The sequence below is a fragment of the Cannabis sativa genome, chromosome 4 (assembly GCF_029168945.1).
Source record: "Cannabis sativa cultivar Pink pepper isolate KNU-18-1 chromosome 4, ASM2916894v1, whole genome shotgun sequence".
Lineage (NCBI taxonomy): Eukaryota > Viridiplantae > Streptophyta > Magnoliopsida > Rosales > Cannabaceae > Cannabis > Cannabis sativa.
In genome coordinates, this window is record NC_083604.1 from 75,787,689 (window position 1) to 75,810,456 (window position 22,768).

General features: G+C 30.8%; 2 protein-coding genes across 2 annotated transcripts; one reads left to right on the plus strand and one right to left on the minus strand.

Moving 5' to 3' along the window:
• Positions 1–530: 530 nt before the first annotated feature.
• On the minus strand, positions 531–1,589 carry LOC115713782 (uncharacterized). Its single transcript, XM_030642265.1, has one exon. The coding sequence runs from the start codon at positions 1,587–1,589 to the stop codon at positions 531–533; it is 1,059 nt and encodes a 352-aa protein (XP_030498125.1).
• An 18,540-nt stretch (positions 1,590–20,129) lies between these two features.
• LOC115714793 (STS14 protein) lies at positions 20,130–21,125 on the plus strand. The gene has a single exon (XM_030643544.2). The coding sequence runs from the start codon at positions 20,431–20,433 to the stop codon at positions 20,950–20,952; it is 522 nt and encodes a 173-aa protein (XP_030499404.1). The 5' UTR covers positions 20,130–20,430; the 3' UTR covers positions 20,953–21,125.
• The last annotated feature ends 1,643 nt before the right edge of the window (positions 21,126–22,768 follow it).

Consider the following 22,768-nt stretch of genomic DNA (forward strand, 5'->3'; position numbering starts at 1 on the left):
CTTTGCGCCAAGATACGAGCAATGATCTTGTAAACAAAATTGCACAGGGCTATGGGCCGGAACCGATCCACACTGTCAGGGTTGAAACACTTAGGAATGAGACAAATGAAAGTGTGGTTCAAACCCGAACTCATGATCCCCGTGCGAAAGAAACTTTGGACGCTGCTTACCACATCGTTGCCCACTAGATCCCAACACTTACGGAAAAAACACCCAGAGAACCCATCGGGTCCTGGAGCTTTGAGGGGATGCATAAGAAAGACATGGGACTTAATCTCCTCAAAGTCCGGGATGGCCGAAAGCCTGGTATTATCCTCCATAGAAACCGATGGAGAAATTAACTCATCCAAACCGATGCAGGGAACCTCCCCCTTGGAAGAGAAAAGGTCCATAAAATAATCAATCAAGATACTTCCCATTTCACTTTCCCTGGTGCACAGTTGCCCTCTCGGATTTTTAAGATTCCAAATGTGATTCCTCTTCCTTCTAACCATAGTAGAGGCGTGAAAGAAAGAAGAATTTCTATCCCCTTAGCTGAGCCAGAGTTCCCTCGAACGTTGCTTCCACATAGATTCTTTACGAGACCACAATTCCATTATAGAATCTTGAATCCGTCGCTCTGTAGTCTCATCCACCTCATTTGCTTCTTTGGATTGAAGAGTTTGGAGCTCAAGTTCCATTTGTTTGATTCGGAGATCGCAATCCCCAAAAACATTCTTACTCCACCATCTGAGGGCATTTTGAGTTTTCACTAACTTACTCATCAAAGTAGGATTATTCTCATTAGGATCCTTGCTCGACCACGCTTCTTTTATGACGCTCAAACTAGTAAGATCAGAGAACCATGCTTCAAAGAATCTGAAGGGGCGAGGCCCTCTAGGCCTAAAAGCACAAGAGTCTAACAAGATGGCTCCGTGATCAGAACTTATGATAGGTAAGTTACGAACTCCACCTTTAGGACAGAGGCTCAACCAGCTTGTATCAACAATCACACGGTCAATGCGCTCCTTCACCAAACGACCAGTTCCTCTTTTATTTTGCCAAGTGTACTTGCAGCCAATAAAACCCAAATCAACACCCCCAGTTGAGAACAAGAAATTCCTCAAAACAGAGCCATCACGGTAGGCAAAGCAGCGACCTCCCGATTTATCCTCCTTAGCCAAAATAACATTCAGATCTCCCATGAGTGCCCAGGGGCCATTACAAGAGTTTATTTGGTCTGCCAAATTCTCCCAAAACTCAGACTTTTGATCAGCGTAGGGAGTCCCGTAAACCGCAAAAAGATGCCAAGAATCCTGAAACCCGTGGTCATTCACCCGACAAACAAAGCCCGACTCCACCTTCTTTAAAATCTTTATGTTAACACAATTATTCCATAACAAACAAAAGCCACCACCTATGCCAACCGAGGGAATGTAACTACCATTGTCAAAGTGAAGGTTCTTACAAATATTTCTCATGTGGTTCTCCCCTATCTTCGTCTCCATAAGAAAAACACAGTCCACTTGCCATTTCTTTACCCAAGCTAAAATAGCTTGGATTGCCGAGGGTCTCGCAAGCCCTCGGCAATTCCACGACAGGGCTTTCATGGGATCGTGGGGGGCTTGGTAAGGGCCGCCTCCTCGCCCACATGAAAATTTTGATCAATTTTGACTTCAAATAACATCTCTCCAATCTTAGAGACACAATTAACGTCCATACCTTGAGATGAATGAGGTGAATGAGGAATCTCCGTATCAACCTTTTCACGAATTCCTTTGCTTCGGGTGTGAGGTTTTTTCCGACTCTCCGATTTTTTGGGGTTGTTTGCTTTGGACGCCGGAGATGAAGACCCCAAGGAGAAAGAACCGCCCCTCCCGCCTGTCTTCGAAGCATCTTCGTTGCCAGGGGTAGGCTTGGATGTCAGGAAAACAATGGGGGATACATTACCCACTGCTTTTCTCTTCTTTGAGTTAGAGTCCTTGAAAATGGGCACTTCATTAGAGTGGAACCATTTTGGATCATTAGGAATGGACTTGTCTTCAAGCTGAAGGGGTTTGGGCTCCTGACCCAACGTATCAAGAGAAGGCCCAGAGATTATAATGGGCTCAGGATGAATGTGTGGGGTTCTGGACTTGCATATCTCATGATGGGGTAGATCAACCATTTGGGCTGCAACAGGGCCCACGTTAGGCATCATACTTAAGATGACCCTATTATCATCAGGGTTCAAGCCCAAATTGTTCATTGGGTGGGCCACGTTTTCCATATTCATTCCACCAACCACCTTAACAGGTGTCTCCTTCACCAATTTGCCAGGTGTCCTGACAGTCGTACCCTTTCCATTCGTACCAGTAGTGGCCGCACCACCTTCAGCAGTACCATGCACGTCCCTCGCTTTCGTACTCACGGCCTGAATATTCGAATTTCCAGGCAGTGACGTCGGCCGGCCACCAAGTTGGCGGATGAGAGTCGGGCCCCTAGTATCAAAGCAGTTTCGAATCGGAATGGATGCCTTTATCCAGGGTCCATAGAGGGGGACGGCATCCCCAATCGGAGGATATGCATAGGCTCGATCCTTTGTACACCCATTACTATCATGATAAAGATATCCACAGTTGAAACACACCTTGGGCAACTTGCGATACTTAAATTGAATCCATTCACGTCTTCCTCTGGTGATGCTGAGATAAAATCCGGCCGGGAGTTGAAGGTCGATTCTAATGTCGACCTTAAGTTTCAGGAAGCCCCGCCTAGCTATTACTCTGTTATCAGCCCCGTCTCCTATAATGAACTCTCCTACCTTGGCCCCAATAACCGCCGAGTTCTGAGCTGCCAGGAAAGGGGTTGGGAGCCCATGTATCTCAACCCAGAAAACGGCCTTGTTCATCGACACACCTTGCCAGTACCCATCCGCCGGCCATTCACGGATGTTTAAGAGTTGCCCCGCCACTATCCACGGTCTCCTGTTCAGTATTTCTTCCTTATCAGACAAGTTGTCAAAAAAGAACCCCCACAATCCCTGTTCTAAGGATTTGATTCTCCATTTTCCTGCCGTCGACCAAATACCCGATAATATCTGTTTCACCCGGCCTTTAGAGAGGTTACGAGACCCAACCAGGGAGGCTAGGACCCCTGTTTTTGAAACTTCCTCATTGATCTCAATATCCGCCTCTAGCTCCAACGAAGCATCTTCGATGAACTGTAGCCGGAGTTCTTCAATGTTGTCCCTAGCCACAGAGCTCTCGCCAGAATCCATAGTGCTTTACTCTAGCCAAACACTCTAGCCAAACAGAAAATAAGCAAGCAAAAGAAGCTTACAGTTGGAAAACCAACACCTCACTCATGGGAGTATAAATGATTTCATGTGGTCTTTCCACCTTCTTTTCCATCATCTCTTAGCTATGTTTTTTCTCGGGGAGGGAAAAAAGTTCCCTTTTTCTTAGTTTCTTAATATCTCACTCTTGTATTTGTATAAATAGGGGTTCATCCCATTGGAATAAACAACTCATAAATTCTCATTCACTTTCTCTTTCTCTCTTCTTCTTCTTTCTTCTCATCTACTTTATATTATTTTATATTATTTCATAACACGTTATCAGCACGAGTCTCTGCCCAAGCTTCAAGCATGAGTCTCTGCCCAAGCTTCAAGCATGAGTCTCTACCCAAGTCCCAATGTAAGTATCTTGTTAAAGTTCTTGAATTGTTTCAAAGTCAAAATACACTAAATATATATTTATATATATACTCTTCTCGGCGAAACAATTTCAAGAATCATTTGGTTTCTTTTTTCTTTTTATCTATATATCTATATATTATATCTGTATGTATATATTTTTATATATTTATTATTGATTTCATATATATATATATAATGGTCTTATCATTCATAATATTTACAATATATGTGTGCCTATGATATGATAGAGAAAATCTATATAAATTATACATATATCCAGAAGATTATGTATCATCGATAAAATATTGCATATATCCTAAAGATTATGCATCATCGATAAAATATTGCATATATCCTGAAGATTATGCATCATCGATAAAATATTGCATATATCCTGAAGATTATGCATCATCGATAAAATATTGCATATATCCTGAAGATTATGCATCCTCGATAAAATATTGCATACATCCTGATGATTATGCGTCCTCAATAAAATCTTGCATATATCCTGAAGATTATGCAAACGTAATATTCATTATATAGTTGATGAATATATAATGAAAGAGATGAATACATATTTATATATATGTTCTTGTATTCTTTGAGGACAATGAAAAATAATCTAATATCGATATAGATTTTGACAAACATTTTCTGAAGTAAATGTTTTATATTTATCGAAGAAAAAAAAATGATTGTATTTATGTGAATACAACTAAAGAATCATTAAAAATGATTATTATTGATGTAATTTTATAGTGGGTTTTGAATACCCAAAAAGAATGTTAAAAAAATTGCATTGAAACATTAAAGTATAAGAATAACAATGAGCATGACTAATGTTATTTAAATACATGAGGCAGTATTTATTGTTCATCATTCCCTGCAGAGAATGATACGAATTGAAGTCAATCACTTTTAAAGATTCCTCGTATTAGTCATGTTATTATACATTGTTATTACTTGCAATGTTGGAAATTATTGAATCTGACATATGTTAAAGATTAAATTTTGCATACATCTTGGAGACTATGCAAAAATTGCATTCATATATTCTTTGAAATATCGTAAAAGAAATTGTTGAATAATTTCTTATATTTTTTATGGATGAACAAGTAATAAATTTTTAAGAAATTTATAATAATGTTCTACTTGTTCAACGTCATTCCCCGAAGTGAATGTAATGATTTTAAATAATCAATGACATTATTTACTACTCAAATATTTCCAGAAAAAATGGAAACAACTAAAAGATGAGATACCACACATAATCAAAGTGCATGAAATTTATATATCATATGTGGAATTTAATAATAGTTGTCGCGTACCTGTAGTACGGACATACTTATAATCAAGATAAAAGTATACTTGATTATTTAATAGAATGTGAATTGTACAAACTTATTGTACATTTAGAATATTTAAATATCATTACCTAAAGAGAATGAATAGACATGAAATTCTATTTCAAAGAATATAGATTTCACATATATTGGCAATGCCAGAAGTAAATTAATATATACATATTTTATTATTTCTTGAAATCAATAGTTTCAAACTATTGTTGGTGCAGAATATGTGTATATATATAGTTACTATATAATTTAGTTTGCATATTCCCAAAAGTGGATATATAATTTACTAATATTTGTTAGTGATCTAATATAATCAAAGTGATAAAGAATCACAAAATAATTATTTGAAAAGCTTCCTAAAGAAGTCTTACATACAATTGCTACTTAGAGTAGTAAAATATATTTGTATGTACCTAGATATATAACTTTTATCTAGTTATGAAAGTGATAAGAAATAACTTATTATATGTACTGGTTGTACATTTAAATATATAATATATCAAGTCATGATAATTAGACTGATGAATAGTCTATTAATAAATTAGACGACTTGTTAAAAAGATACCAGGAAACATGAATGATATATTATGGTTATATCTATTTGACCATTATAACAACATGATGAAGTTGTCATGTACATTTTATATTATACACATCATTGAATTGATGATAGTGATTCCTGAAGAAATATAAAGTTTGATAAACATAATAGTGACTCCTGAAGAGTGTATATGTTTTGGAGAATAATATAATTATATTATTCGTGTATATAAAATGAAACTTGTAATGATTATGTTGTAATGAATTTACATTACCTTTTGAAAGTTTCATTGAAATACAAATTATAGTGAACCTGAAGTTCATGAATTGAATTTTTTGACATGATCAATCATATGCAATAAATTGTCAAAGAATTTGACTAAATTTTGTTGAAGAACCAGAAGATTCTTCTCATTGTTAATTTATAAGGCTCAAAAGAAGAATGTGCATATATTTGCACATAGAAAATATTTAAATTATATTTCTTTAACAGTCTTGAGCCATTATTAGATTTTTATTGCATAGTTTCTTATCGATGTGATAAGATTATATGATCATGCATTTACAAAATGTGTAAATTTATGTATTTCTAATTATACACGTATGACTCATTCTTAGAAATGAATTAAGTTCATAAGTATTGAACTTGAAACTAAAGTTATTGAACCTGAAGTTCAATGTCATATAATATATATGAGTTTAAATAGATATTGATTCATTGTGATATATTGAAATCCCTACAAGTGTATTAATATTATTAGATATCACAATTTTTAAAAAATCTCTCGATCAGGGGGAGAGAAGCAGTTGGGATCGATGATAATTTTTGAAAAATGATCCTTGCACAAAGTATATAAGAACAATATAGTTCAAAATGATATATACCAACTGCAAATCAATATTATTCAAAGTTGAGATAGAATGAGTTGAAAACGCCTGAAGCGTAAATGAACAATGGAGAAATTATTAATAAATGTTCATTTGATTTGCCCTGAAGTTGTTAAATCTAGAGGTACTCATGGAGATACCTTAATGTTATAAAGTATTAAAATGATAACCGTGATGAAAACGGTACTCGAAAAGACTCCCAAGAGAAGTTAGACATAACACATTTGATCATAATTGAATCCCTGAAGTGATTCTATATAGGTACCTATAAATGATAAACATATTTGAAAATATGTAATTTAAAGAGATCTCTATAAGTTATGTCAATATGGGAGGAAATTATCATTTATTGAAATTTTTGCCGACAATAAATATTGAATGTGTGCATATGCAATAAACTAACATGAGATAGCAAGGGTCATTGTATTAGATTTGTCGAGAATTATCGACATACATTTTGATTTTTGGCCAAAATATTATGACGCAATCCAGGCAAATTTACTCACATAAAGTGAAGTAAGACCTGTAGGGTGTGCAAATAAATATTTCTAATGAGAAATTTGCACATATGTATTTGTACATAATGAATTGTTGTACAAAGTTTGCATAGACATGAGATTGATTGAAGTAAGGCTTAAATATTGAGAAAATATAATCATGATTTGATTATAGCCTGGAATATATTTTATGAGGATTTATAAGCGTCACATAAATGTTGCAACAAAAGGTTATTTATTTGGAGCTCCTAATATAGTTAGAATTTGAAATAAGCCTTATCTAAAAATTCTAGAAGAATTTAATAATACATGTCTTAAGTGATATAAATTCAAAGTCGCGCGCACTATATGACAAAGATCTTTGTATGAAATAAAGACATGTGAGTAAATTATTATTTGAAAAATACCTATAGTTGTCTATGCAATATAAATACGTAAATTATACGTTGTGATAGACTCTTTAAGAGTTTTTGATTAATTGAAGAACAAACTTTTATTTCTTTTGTATTTCGAGAAATATTAATGTATAAAGTTTGTTCATTAGTATTGAAGTCCTGAAGTACTTCATATGTATCAAGAATTATAGATATATGATCATTTGATATGGAAATTAAGATCATAAAACAAGATGGAATAAATATATGGTCTTGGAGTACCATCATTGTCACAAATGAAAATTTGTAGTACCATTAATGTGTTATGTTCATATCTACTTGAAATTTTAAATTTTCGTATGAACAAAGTTGTGTACACACATGAATGATACAATTAGTTGGATAAAGACTAATGTTCCACGAACCCCTCATCTATAATTTAGAAGTCCATACATACTCTGGAAGAGTTATAGAAAATATATGATCAAAGATTATATATGGTGATATTTTAAAAGTGATAACAATAATCTTATGAGATATATTATCACCAAAAGAATTATGGATCATATGTGCATGAGGGGGAGACATATTCATGTTGCACTCTTTTTTCCTTAGTTCAGGTTTTGTCCCAATGGGTTTTCCTGGCAAGGTTTTTAACGAGGCAACTTGCAAATAATTATGAATATGAAATATATATTGTACTCTTTTCCCTAGCTCAGATTTTGTCCCACTGGGTTTTTCTGGCAAGATTTTTAACGAGGCAACTATAAATCATGTTAACATACTTGCATTTTATGAAGCAAGTAGAGAATGTGTGTGAGTGAGATCATTGACATAGCATATTCGGGAAACATATGGATTGCACTCAATAAAGAAGTATCAACTCAAGCAATTCTCTATGGATAATACTGCTTGCATCGTTCAACTAAAAGGAGGTACATTGAAGGAGATAGAGTTAGAACACATTTCACGAAATTCTTCTTTATACGCTTCAAGAAAATGCATATTGGTGTTCAACATATTCAATCAAGTGTCAATCTTACAAACTTATTCACAAAGTTATTACCAACATCAACATTTGAGAAGATAGCAGACAAGATCGAAATTTGTCGATTAGAAGATCTCCACAAATGCCTAAATGAGGGGGAGTTAGTTTACACTATACTCTTTTTCCTTTGATCAAGTTTTCAGCAAGATTTTTAATAAGGCAGTTATATTATGGACATCCAAAGGGGAGTGTTATAAATATTAATAATTATGTGGATGTCCAAATCTTTTATTTATTACCATGAATTGTAATCAACATTCCTCTTTTCCTTAGTTTCCCTTTTTCTTAGTTTCTTAATATCTCACTCTTGTATTTGTATAAATAGGGGTTCACCCCATTGAAATAAACAATTCATAAATTCTCATTCACTTTCTCTTTCTCTCTTCTTCTTCTTTCTTCTCATCTACTTTATATTATTTTATATTATTTCATAACAATAAGATTATATTGATTGTAATAATTAGTGGTTCAATTTCACATATATTACAATCCGGCCAATTGTAATTTGGATATACATACATATATACTTCATTAATTTGTTTTGATTTGGTTAATTAAGTATGGTTTTTATGCACCGTTAAATATTAACGTTACAAATTATTACAATTTTTATAGTTTTTTGAATGGTGATAAGAATCACAATTAATCTTGTACATATTGTGGTTGGAGTTACTCAGTTATACCATCATAAGAATTTAAAACATAGAAATTTTTAGGTCCTTATCATGCATTTGCACGCATCATTCCTTTGTATGCTTATAAATTATAATAAATAAAAACAACACTAAAAGAAAAACAAATAAAACACATCATTATTAAAATTTGAGATCCTTAATCATTCTTTGTACGAAAATCTTTGATCCTTAGACAAGTTTTACGGTTAAAATCATGAACTCGAATAGGATGTAGAATTTTTTTACTATTTATTAATTCTTAATTAGGAGTATGATATATTGAAGTGTGTCACTTCGTCTTCTTACTTTGATATTTTGGGCCTTTTTCTCATTCTTAGGTTCAAAGTTTTTGTTTCTTTTAAAGAAGCCCATGGGCATGAAATTGTGTTTTAGGCCCATACCATATAGTTGGAAAAAAAAAAAAAATTACATGGTATACTAACTTTTGCTATTTTTTTACAAAAATACTGCCATGCGTTATTTTTTACTTTTTTACTGTATTTTTTATAAATTTTGTACTGCAGTATACTGTGTTAAGTTTTCACTAGTGTTCTACTGGTGTTTTATAGTTTTTCTACTGTTGTTTTGAGTTGTTCTGTTCTGTGTTCTACTGGTGTTTTATAAAAACATAATATTTTTGAAAACATTTCTGTGTGACAGTATTTTTTCAAAGTTAACTCAAATTCCAGTATTTTTGTAAATTTCCCAAAAAAAAATGAAATAATTACATTGTTTTTTCGTATTTATATAGTAGACAACACCATATGTTATTTTGATGGGTAAGTACGTATTTAATACTGGGATAATTACATAAAACACAATTTTTTGTAAAAAAAAATAATATTTTTATGTTTTAAGATATTTTTTTTACATTTTTACAGTTTTCTATAAAAACAACATGAAAACAATAAGAAAACTACATAAAAGTATCAAAAAAAATATCATTTAAATAATATCAAAACAACAACAAAAAATAACATACAGATAACAAAAAATCAACAACAAATTAACAAGAGTACAATATAAAAAAAAATCGTATTTTCTGTAAATAAAATAAAAAAAAATCGTAAAATATTTAAAATTCTGTGAAACCGTATTTTTGTAACTTTTTTGTCGTTTTTGTGTATTTGTGAAATAATCCTTTTAATATTAGCTCTCACATATCTATTTTAAATTAAAATATAATATTTTTTTTTTTTGGATTAGAAAAATCTTTATTCCAACTATTACTGAACAATACACACTACAAAAGCAGTAACTAAACAATTCAAAAATTGTTTAGCCTAACTATTACATTTTTCTCTCTGAAAGATAGTTTAGACAAATTATAATAACAAATTATAGCTTTCTTTACTTCCACCCATGGAGAGAGAAAATGAGAGTCGCACGTGCTGATTTTTGAATTTTTAGTAAAAATATAATACTTACTTGTTATAAAAATAATATTTGTAATATTTTAATTAAAATAAATAAGATTTATGCTCTCGAATTATGACATTAGTAGAGTTTTGATCGTGAACATTTTTTCATTACTAAAATTCTCCTTGAACTATAAAAATCATTGTTTGTATCACTCTTCAATTATATTTTGTAATAGAATTATGTATCTTGTATTCATGGTTGTTATATTGGTTAAATGATAGTCAGTTAGGTGTTAGTTTCTATATCACTCATAAAATATGCAACAATAAAATTCAATTCTATAGATAAACATATTACATATAATTATAAGTGTATAACTATAGATCTAAAGAATACCTTTGTTGATTCAAAGAGAAGAATTCAAATGGCGGAAGCGTACCTTAATTCATAGATAGTGATGATCTTAATCCATCTTGTAGAGATAATCTTTGTGGTGATTTTGGGTAATGATCTTCCAAGAAAATAAGACTTAGGTTTTCTAATTTTCTCTCTTGATGGGGGAAGATGAGAATAGAAATTTTTTCTTGTTTCTTGGGGACCACTACCAATTTATAACCTCATAGCTAGGTTATTAATTTTAAGTATTTCTAATTTAGCCCCTCAATAAATTAGAAATATCGCTTAGGGTATCTACACATTTAGCCCATGACTCTTTAATACCCAATGACCCACAATTACTAAAATGATCACTTTATTTTGGGCCAAGCTTCAAATAGCAATACACTAATATACATATGAGCCCATATTAAGGATTTTAATCCAACAATCTCCCACTTGGGCTACATATGTTTTCTGATAGTGTGTAACCTTATAAGCGCTTAACTTTTGCTATCATAATTATAGGTATTTCAAAACAATCTCGTCCATTAATTATACTAACATAGGATCAAAGCGGCCTTCGCAACATTTATCGTAGCTAAACCCATCAATGGTCACGTATATCAATATAACCAAATGACATAGATCAATCATGGATGCGTAGCATGAAAATTACATGCAAATGTGATCTTAGCATGTCTATTTCCAACTGGTCCTCCTTAATTGAGATCAATTCTTTATTAATTCTTTCTAACCTTATACTTAAATCTCAATAGAAAGAATACATTCAGAGTACTCAAAACTTAAATCCATACTTTATCTGCAGAATCAAACCATAAATATGTATCAGCTTGATAGAACATCTCAAATACAAACTCCCACTAAACCAGCACAATCTTAAATAATACTATATCCATATATGAGCAATAAGCTCCTGAAAAGCCTTAAGTGGTATATTCTTAATGATCCAGATCACACAAAATATGGTGTTTGTCCTTATTATGTTCTATAGACACCTTATTACTCTGAACTTTATTTTAATAACAATTAGCTCAAAGTCAATGTGCCTTTGACCTTATAGAGTTCATGTTGTTACTAAAATGCAACCTGATTGATTTATTGTCACAAAATATATCTTTAATAGCTTTCAATACCATTCTTAATTTTGCAGCCATATGTGACAAAAAATCTCACAACTAAAAGCTTTATAAGATCAGAATCAGAAATCTTAATGATCTCCAAACATTTTCTTTTTTCTGATTTCCGATAAGTGAACATATAGTATTTTGTTCTCCTTAAATTCCTTATAGCTTATTTGGCTGCATACCGAAAGTTCCTTATATGGTTACTTAAATATCTATCCAACATTCTTAATATGTATAAGTACAAATACATACATGCTTGAGCATATATTAGATTCCAATGTAAATTAAAAATCTTCTATATTTCTTGAATTCTAAGGTTGCTTTTAGGGCAATAATTTAGACACCTTATTTTCTTTAGCTACAAGCTTATCACCTGGTATAGTATCTTTCATGCCAAAAATTTTGAATACTTTATTGATATATCTCTTTTGTTATAATTCAAGAATATTTCAAGAACATTCTCAACATATATTGAATTCCTAATACAAAATGAGTATATCATTAATGGCAAGCAATTGTTCACCAATATAATACCAGGATCATATTCTTACTCCCACTGAACCTGTGATATATACACAATCATCAAAAGTTTTTATCTCAAAAAACCAAATGAGAATACTTAATGAAAATTGTGTAATTATTCACAAGAAGCTTACTTGAGTATACACATGGATTTTCCTAATTTGCAAACCATATTCTTTGGATCTTTGGACACAAAGTTTTCTCGTTGCACACATAACTTTTGTCATCAATATCATTATTGATAAATGACACATTAGTAATCCATTTGATATAACTCAAGACCATAATGAGCAGTCAGTGTCATGCTTGTCTTGAAATAGTCTTTCAATTAAACCAAAGAAAGTCTATTCAAAATAATAAACATATGCTTTATAAGTAATTCCTTACATGCAAGACATAATGTGCATCTCTCCACATTGCAATTTGCATCCCTCTTGATTATAAATATTTATTTATAACCAATTAGTTTTACACCTTATAGCAATAGGAAAAATACCAAAACTTTATTGTCTCACATCAATTTGTACTCTTTATTTATGATATCAGTCCAGTTTCGAGAGTTGGAACCTTCATGGCATGATAAAAGTTGATTGGATCATCGTCTATCATTCCATTATTTCCTTATGTCCTTTCTCTCATGGATTTCTTTAATGACACTGACCTTTGAGGTTGTTGAGTTTGATTATCTGAAACATTTACCATATCTTGATTGAGAAGTTGTTTGATATTGTCTTATCAAGGTTCTGGATTCACTTATTGATCAATGAAAGTCATGAAAAACTAAACATTGTCAAAAGTGATAGTTGGAATTGAGTTTAACGTCAATTCTTTCTCAAGAACAATATCTATAATAATCTTATTTCTCTCCCAAACTCAACATCCTCAAAATTATTAAAGTTTCTCGTCTCAAAATTGAACCATAATGTGGGATCACAAAAATTGTAGCTTTTTTAATTACTAGAGTATACAGTAAAGTATAGTTCCTTACTATTTTGGAGTTCGTATTCCTTTTATGAGGCTTATAAGACCTCATCTTAATTGAACATCCACAAATAGAATATATCTATATGTTAGACTATGAGTCTAACCACAACCTTAGTTTATAAATAGTTTTAACTTATACTTTACTTGATACACAGTTCAGAATTTATGTTGCATTCTTAAGTGTTTCTCCCCAAAAAACGAGTTTCATGACGAAGAATGAATTATCACACTTCTAGTCATGTCCTTAGATAAATGTTAATTACATCTCTCAAATACCCTTCATGTTAGATTTGCCTAACATTTTGTATTGGAAGATGAAATTACATTTCTTTAGTATTTGTGCAAAATAATCTTAGACGTTATTCACTTGATTCGTCATACCTCCCATGGTAGTGTTAACCATCATAGTTAGTTTCAACGATTTTAATTTTCTTACCTAGTTGATTTGTCAACTATGGTTTAAAAAATTTAAAAGAAACGTCTAAAGATTAATGCCTTATGAACAAAACAAGTTTCATTAGTCTGAAGACAAGATACTATTATTGATCATTCCATGAAATCATGAGGAAAGATCTACCAAAATATAGCATAAATTCTTAGATAATGAAACTTTTATTTTGTCGCTTGATTTCTTTATGTTTGTTTGTTACCCCTTTATAAAATCTAAAATTTATTAAATCAAGGGATCAAGAATTCTATTAAAAATAAGTCCTTCTATTCTCCTTTTGGGAGATATAATCTTAATACTTATACCAAAGTATAATAGAATTCTCATGATTCAATTTATATTTTGTACCATAAGAGAAATTATAAGATTTCTTTTTTATGAGGCAAATTTCAATAAATACATAAATTAAAGAGCTAGTAGAACCAATATTGGAAAAGACTTTTAAATTCTAAATGAACAAGAATGTCCTAACTTATTCAAAATAGAATTCAAAACCAAAACTCATCTAGGTGATGATACTGTATAAGTCTTTTCCAAATCCAAAAAAATAACTAGTCTTTAACCATAGTTTGAATATCCTTATAGCCTCATATGTAGATGTTTCACTTTTGCCCCTAAAGATGAATCTTTCATCATCACTTGGCTTTTAGTTTCATAGATAACCTTCCATAGTATACTTACATAAGAAATTTCATAAAAAATTACTTATTAAGTATAGTTAGGTACAATAAATTAAATCATTTACAAAACAAACCATAGTGAGAAACTTATTTTCATTAGATATGTCTAATGACATACTTGGAACACTTTAACCTTATTTTAATTCCTTTTGTAAAAGTCATAGATAATTCCATATCTAAAATCTTTTGCACTTTCTTTAACAGTGTTCCATATGCAACATACTGAATTTTATCTTTGTCCTTATCCTTTCTTTAAACAAGGTAGCTAAAGAAGCATATTTGCATCTTTCCTTTACTTAAAAATTTATCTCATTGGCATGAGAATTAACTTTATGTTGGTAGATATAACTAAAACATGAGCAAAAAAAATAGAACAAATAACCAAGGGTTCACAAAAGAATCAACATAACAAAATAAGTTCAAATAATGGCAAATCCCATCTCAAGATACCAAACACACCATTAATATCAAGTCTTTGGACAGTAATATTAACTGTAAGCGGTACTCTTGTTGTAGCGATCAAATATTGACAATAAATCCTGTCAAACAATTTGTCAATCTTTGGACTGTACATATTGTTCACATGGAAACCTTATAATTGTCACATATTTATCACCACAAGTATGTGTGCCCTCAAAATAAGTATAACCTTCCTTTGGGCCGATCAATACTTACATGAGAAACACACACACAAACATCTAACATTCCTCATGAGCAATCTACACAAGAGAGGTTGCTTTGGCGACATCATGTTTCAATCAACTCATTTAGAATGAGAGACAAACTTTAAAATTTTAGTATGCCAAATTTGAACAAAATTGATTCAAATGAGTTTTGACTTTATCTCAATATATAATAACACATCAATCCCAAATAAAAAATAATAAATACAATAAATATATACTAAATAACATTTTACCAAATCCTTAATTTCCATATATATATATATTTAAATAATGAATACAATAAATACATACCAAATAATATCTTACCAAATCCTTAATTCCCATATATATATTTACATAATGAATACAATAAATATATACCACATAATATCTTACTAAATCCTTAATTCCCATATATATATTTACATAATGAATACAATAAATATATACCAAATAATATCTTACCAAATCCTTAATTCCCATATATGTATATCCAAAAGCTTAATCCCCTTAATAAAAAAAAAATACTACGAAATTGATATTAGGATAAAAGATATAACATGTATTTTGAATTTATTGGTAACTGTAGTAATAATTTGGAATGAGTATTGTTGCAATCTCGAGGGTGTGCTACTGTAATTCATAACTTATCTTAAACCATTGATTCAATGGCAATCAAACATCAAGTTATATTTATACGGTAGTCATAAAAAATCAATACATCAATACATCAGAGGAGAACGATATATTATGAAACCAAAACAAATAAATAAAATTTAAACCCAAAAAATAGCATTACTTAATCATCATGATATAAACATATATAAATTTATATCTCAAGCCAAAAAGTGGAAAGACCATAACCCTAATTTTTAAATTTCCCAAATTTCTTTAACATAAACCTTAAATTCTCAAAGAATCAATCAAAAGTGGTTCTTGATACCACTTGTTAGTTTCTATATCACTCATAAAATATGCAACAATAAAATTCAATTCTATAGATAAACATATTACATATAATTATAAGTGTATAACTATAGATCTAAAGAATACATTTGTTGATTCAAAGAGAAGAATTCAAATGGCGGAAGCGTACCTTAATTCATAGATAGTGATGATCTTAATCCATCTTGTAGAGATAATCTTTGTGGTGATTTTGGGTAATGATCTTCCAAGAAAACAAGACTTAGGTTTTCTAATTTTCTCTCTTGATGGGGGAAGATGAGAATAGAAATTTTTTCTTGTTTCTTGGGGACCACTACCAATTTATAACCTCATAGCTAGGTTATTAATTTTAAGTATTTCTAATTTAGCCCCTCAATAAATTAGAAATATCGCTTAGGGTATCTACACATTTAGCCCATGACACTTTAATACCCAATGACCCACAATTACTAAAATGATCACTTTATTTTTGGCCAAGCTTCAAATAGCAATACACTAATATACATATGAGCCCATATTAAGGATTTTAATCCAACATTAGGTAGTTGGGATAGGTAGGTTAGTTAATTCTTTATCCTTTTTTTACCTTTAGTTTGTTAACGGCCTCTTCTCTTCTCCCTTTCTGTATATATGTGTGCTCTTTACACTACTTATATTCATTAAGTAATTTTTAATTTAATATAATTTTTCATTCTCTCTCAAAGATTTTCTTCCGCAATATGGTATCAAAGCAGAAAATTCAAGCTTTCTCTTGATCGATCTTGATCCTTCCTTCCTTGACAAGTCGTGTCTTCTTCTTTGACGAAGGTGGTGTTCTTCCCTTCAGCTCCGATCATCAATCTGTTGGTGATTCGTTCCCCTGTACCTCTAGAACTCGCTGATTCTCTTCTCTCTAAAAATGTCGAACGATAATCAAACCATTCCAACCGATGTCAGAACTACTAATCTTTCCATAACTCAATCGGTTTCTAGTTCGCATAGCAATCAAACAATTCAGACTACTACTACGAAAACTCCTCTGGAAGATACAAGTGATCCATACTATCTTCACCGTGGAGACAATCCAAAAAATATCCTAGTTTCTCAGCTTCTCATTGGGCAGTACAACTACGCGTCTTGGAGTCGTGCTATGCAACTTACTATCTCTGTTAAAAACAAGATTGGTTTCTTGGACTCCCTAAACTCTCACCTACTTATTTCAATATGTATAATGCTTAGATTTGTAACAACTATATAGTGATTTCTTAGATTCTTAATTCTGCGTCTAAAGAAATCTCTTCTAGTCTTCTTCAATAGCAACGATCTGGACAAACTTGTAAGTACATTTTCACCAGAGAAATGGGCCTCACATCTTCAATCTTAGAAAAGCGTTGATGAATCTGAAGTAGGACAATCAAATGATCAACATGTGCTATACCAAATTGAAAACTATTTGGGAAAAACTGTCGAATTACAGACCCACGTGCACATGTAATGCCTGCGTTTGCGGTGGAGTCAAGAAGCTTCAAGAACATTATCATATGGAGTACATCATGTCTTTCTTAATGAGACTATCAAATCACTACTCTCAAGTCAGAGAAAGCATTCTCTTGATGGATCCACTGCCTGTAGCAAATAGAGTTTTTCACCTTGTTACTCAAGAAGAAAATCAAAAAAGGAACTTAGCTACTGGTGCAAATTCTAACTCCAATATGGTCTTTGTTTTTCAGGATGATAAAAACTCTACCAAGTAATGTGATCCTCAAGATCCAAAGACTCATCCTCCCAAACACAACAAACCCTTTTGCACTCACTATAATGTACTTGGTCATACATTAGAAATATGTTACAAGATCCACGGATACCTACCTGGATACAAAGCAAACAAGCTAAAGAAGGCTATATATTGCAAACCAACTTCAAGCCTGCAATAATGCTAATACCAATTCTGATGAGACTAACACCCTTCTTCCTCAACTCATTGTTGTTCAGTATTAGCAATTTTTGAACTTACTTGCCAATCAACAAACTAGTATTATCATTTCAAAAAAAAAAATTAGTATGATCATTTTAGATCCTAGCACCTCAGGGAGTACAACAAGTATCATCTTTTCTCATAATTTTGGGTCTCTGCGTTTTTTCTAAACTAAATAATTTTAAAAAATAAACATTTGTGTTGTTATTTTTTGTAATTATGATAAGTTTATTTTTATAAATGTATTGTATAACATTTTGTATTGTACAAAAAAAATTATATATCATGTAAATTATTATTTAATTAAAATTATACTAATATTAGTAGTTTATATATATCCTCATTATTAGGAGTCAAACGAACATTATCAACACCATATGTACAATGGACACAATAATAGACCTATAATAACTTTGCACATTGTCATTAATTAATATATAATTATTGTGCAATGAGATATGATCATATTTATGATTAAGCTCCATTTAATAACATTAATGATGCAATTATTAATAATAACAACTATATACATACATATTAAAATGATCATATATATAAAACATCATGCATAAACCTAGCTAATATTGTTAGAATATTTGTAACCATATGAGTTATGATATGAAATGATGATCACATAATATCAATGACACTATGCTTTACCTGGCCATTGGGTCAACTAGCTTGTTATAAATATGAATGTATATACATGTGTATATGTATGACCCATGTGGATGTGGACCTATAATTATAGAGTTTAAAGAGGTTAAGAAGTGAATAAGTGTTAGCTATACACATGTGTAGTGTGGTGGCATAATAATATGGCAAACTTGAAATTGTTTTGATTATTTGAACTCAATTTTGGGGAAGTTATAAATGCAGCTCACATGATCTGACTCCTCTTTTGTTTTAACAGATCTATGAATAGTCAAAAATGTCACGTGCCTTCTTATTATGTACAAACTTCAACACTTTAACACAATTTTATAAAATATTAAAATATATTTTAGGAAATTTAAACAGTATACATTTTTTTTTTTATTTTAGTAAATTTTTTATCCGTTTTGAAAAAAAGGTTAGTTTATTTTTTTTTCATAATCACATACCTTATAACTATTTAGAATTATTTATAAATTTTTAAAAATTTTAAATAGTTTACAATATCAAAAATAAAGTTCAAGCAATTATTTACCACGTGTATAAGAAAAGATAATCGTGCACAATAATATATTTAATTTTATTTTTTAATATTGTAAAGTACTCGAAATTTTTAAAAAATTTATAAGCATTCTTAAATAACTATAATATTTATGATGATAAAAAAAATTCTCTCAACTGCCCAAACAAATAATGAATTTATCAAAACACCTCTTTATAGAAGTGTACTAAAGACTTGCCCTATATTTTATATAAAGATCTCTCTTATAAAATTAACCTCCTCTTCTACTCGGAAACCCACTTATTTTTTCTCAATCTTTCACTAAATTAAAATAACACTAAATTAAAGTACTATAGACCTAACTTAATCCCATAATGCTCCACTACCAAACTTTGCTTTCCCATAACCTATATGTATATTTACATTCCAATCCCTACTTACACGTACTCTTTTACACATATAATTCAAATTAATAAATATTAAATAGCAAGAAAGTTATGAATTAGAGGGAAAAAAAACTTAAAATCATTTTTAGACTATGAGTATGGCCCCTTTGACTAAATTTAAACTTTTGCTTTTTATACCTAAATTTGTATGAGATAATAAGTGATTTTTGATTTATTATTTTATTTAAATAATTGTTCATATATTTATAATTATTTTTACATATTTTAAAGTATTTGAATATTATTAAAAAGTTATAAATTAAAATATTAATAAATTATTCTAATTTCAAAAATAGATTTTCAATAACTATGTCTTTTTTTTTTCAAAAAAAAAAAAAATCTCCAAAAATGATTTCAAAATTATTAATAATAATAATAAATAACTTTTTTACTTTTCATTGAAACACTTCTATTTTTTCTATGCCTAAAGATATATATGGGATAAAAATACAAATTTATAGAGTTATTAATGGATCAAGATTGTACTATATATATATATAAAAAAGGCTCAAGACTATTACTTAACACCCCTTCTTCACAATCATCAAAAATTATATACAATTGTAAATTTTCCATTAAAGAAATGGCAAATTAGTAAAATCACTTACATTCCCTTCTCTTCTATAAATAACACATCTGATAATCAATTCCCCCAACACGTGAAATTCTCATTTCAATTTTTTTTTTTTTTAAAAAAAAAAAGGCACGATGTCGTCATATTCACCCTCGTCCGTACTCCTCCTCCTCCTAGTAATATTCATCTTCGGCGGCTCATCAGCCGAAGCCGCCGAAGCACCACTATCGAGCGCGGCGAAGGAGTATCTCCAGGCGCACAACCAAGCCAGAGCCGCAGTGGGAGTGGAGCCGCTAGATTGGAGCGAGACATTGGCCAACGCATCGAGCCGAGTTGTTAGGTACCAGCGCAACAAGATGAGCTGCAATTTCGCGAACCTGACTAACAGCAGGTACGGCGCGAATCAGTTCTGGGCCGGCGGCGGCTCGAGCACGCCGCGTATGGCGGTCGATAAGTGGGTGGAAGAGAAAAAATACTATAACCACGGAAACAACACGTGCGCTCCAAACCACACGTGCGGGGTTTATACACAAGTGGTATGGAGGAAGTCACTCCATTTGGGCTGTGCTCAAGCCACGTGTACCAAGGATCAGACCACAATCGCCATTTGTTTCTACGATCCTCCTGGTAATTATGTTGGAGAAACCCCTTATTAGTTGAGACTTTTTCAACCCTTAATTAATTAAGTATGTTTAATTATATGTTTAGTGGGTTGTATTAATAGTAGTAGTAATTGTGTTTTATTTTATGTTCCACGTGGCACGTGTAAACCTTAATTAATTACGATTGGTTATTATTATAATTTAGTAGTGTGATATGTGATCCAAAACTTGTGCTGCCAAAGATCTAAATAAATAATATGACCAAACCAACCGACAAGTAGGACGAAAAATAATTTAACTAAATTTATAAGAATGACAGAATGGTGGGGTCATGTGGTAATGGTAATTTATAATTGACCTTAAAAAGGATATGTAATTGTGAAATGGTTATATATCAATGTATTGTATTGAAAGAGTTGTTTTGATACATATGGTATGGAGTATGGAATAGTGTTTTTTATGTTTGGTTTTGGTACCATTATTATTGAGTATTATTGATTGTTAGTTGTTTTGTTTTTATTGAGCAATAATAATTTATTAATTTTGATATATATTGCTGTCTTGTTCTATAACACCAACAAATTCAATTGGATGACTTATTTGATCTTTTCAGAGTGAGACATCACTAACAAATTAATTACACTCTTGTGAAATGAGAATGTGCATTGATAAAAGAAAAAAATAGATTTTTTGGTTATTATAAAAAATATTAAATGTTAGTTGGTATAAAAAATATCGATAAACAACCATACTATTTATGAGTGAAGGTTCACTTTATTATATTATGAACTATGAAGTTATAAATTCTAATAATACTAGAAAGTAAACACAATCACATTGCAACTATGCATTTTTAACTCGTTTTTCAATCAGTTTCTTCTAGCTATTATTCAGTTTTATGTGACTTTAACATGTGTTTGGTTGAACTAAAGATGATCAAATTTTAATATTTGTTTGTTTGTTTGTGGGGTATTCAAAGTTTAATTGATCAATCTAATAATATGTACCATATATTTTGCAAAGTAGGAACTGTATTGGATTGAAAAGTTAAAATCTAACTTTGGATGTTTAACATAACCACACTATGTGTTGTCTGGTGTACTAGTAGGTAGGGGACGGAGCTATATATTGAGATTAATGGACCTCAAATATAATTATTTTAAGAAAAAATAAAAAAGGATTTTTTCAATTAAATTTTTAAAATTAATTTTTTATTTATTTATAAAAATAGAAATAACATAATTTTGAAATAATAATAGCATAACCTTGAAATAGAAACAACATAAGCTCAAAATAGAAATAACTTTTATGAAAATAAAAAAAAAAAAAAACATATAAGTAAAAAAAAAAATGAAAAATGCAGTATACATGACAATTTCCTAAAAAAAATAGTTATAATTTGTATTTTATTTTATTTTTTATTAAGACTATATATATAATTGACCCCCCCCCCCCCCCCCCCCCCCCCCCCCCTTCCTTCAAATTATTCGGCTCCATTACAAATACTTTTTGCTTCCGTCCTGGACTGGTAGGGATACTTTTGTTCGCAACATTTCTTGTTTGGGTAAGGAAATGAATCCCACAAACTCATCTTTGGATGGTTTATGAGGACTATTTAGGAGGCTAGCTTTAATGTTACAATTCATCCCTAATATGATACATATACTAATGGCCCATATAAAAAAAAAATGGAATAATTACATAAGGCACCATTTTTTGTAAAATATTTACATTTTTACGTTCAAAAAATGTTTTTTTACATTTTTACGGTTTTCTAAAAAATAACACGAAAACAACATAAAATCAACAAGAAAACAATATAAAAGTAACATCAAAATAACAATAAAAAAACAACAAAAAAATAACATAC

What these genes read in the sequence shown, in the direction of transcription:
- LOC115714793 (XM_030643544.2), top strand. Translation starts at nt 20,431, where the DNA reads ATGTCGTCATATTCACCCTCGTCCGTACTCCTCCTCCTCCTAGTAATA.
- LOC115713782 (XM_030642265.1), bottom strand. Translation starts at nt 1,589, where the DNA reads ATGAAAGCCCTGTCGTGGAATTGCCGAGGGCTTGCGAGACCCTCGGCA.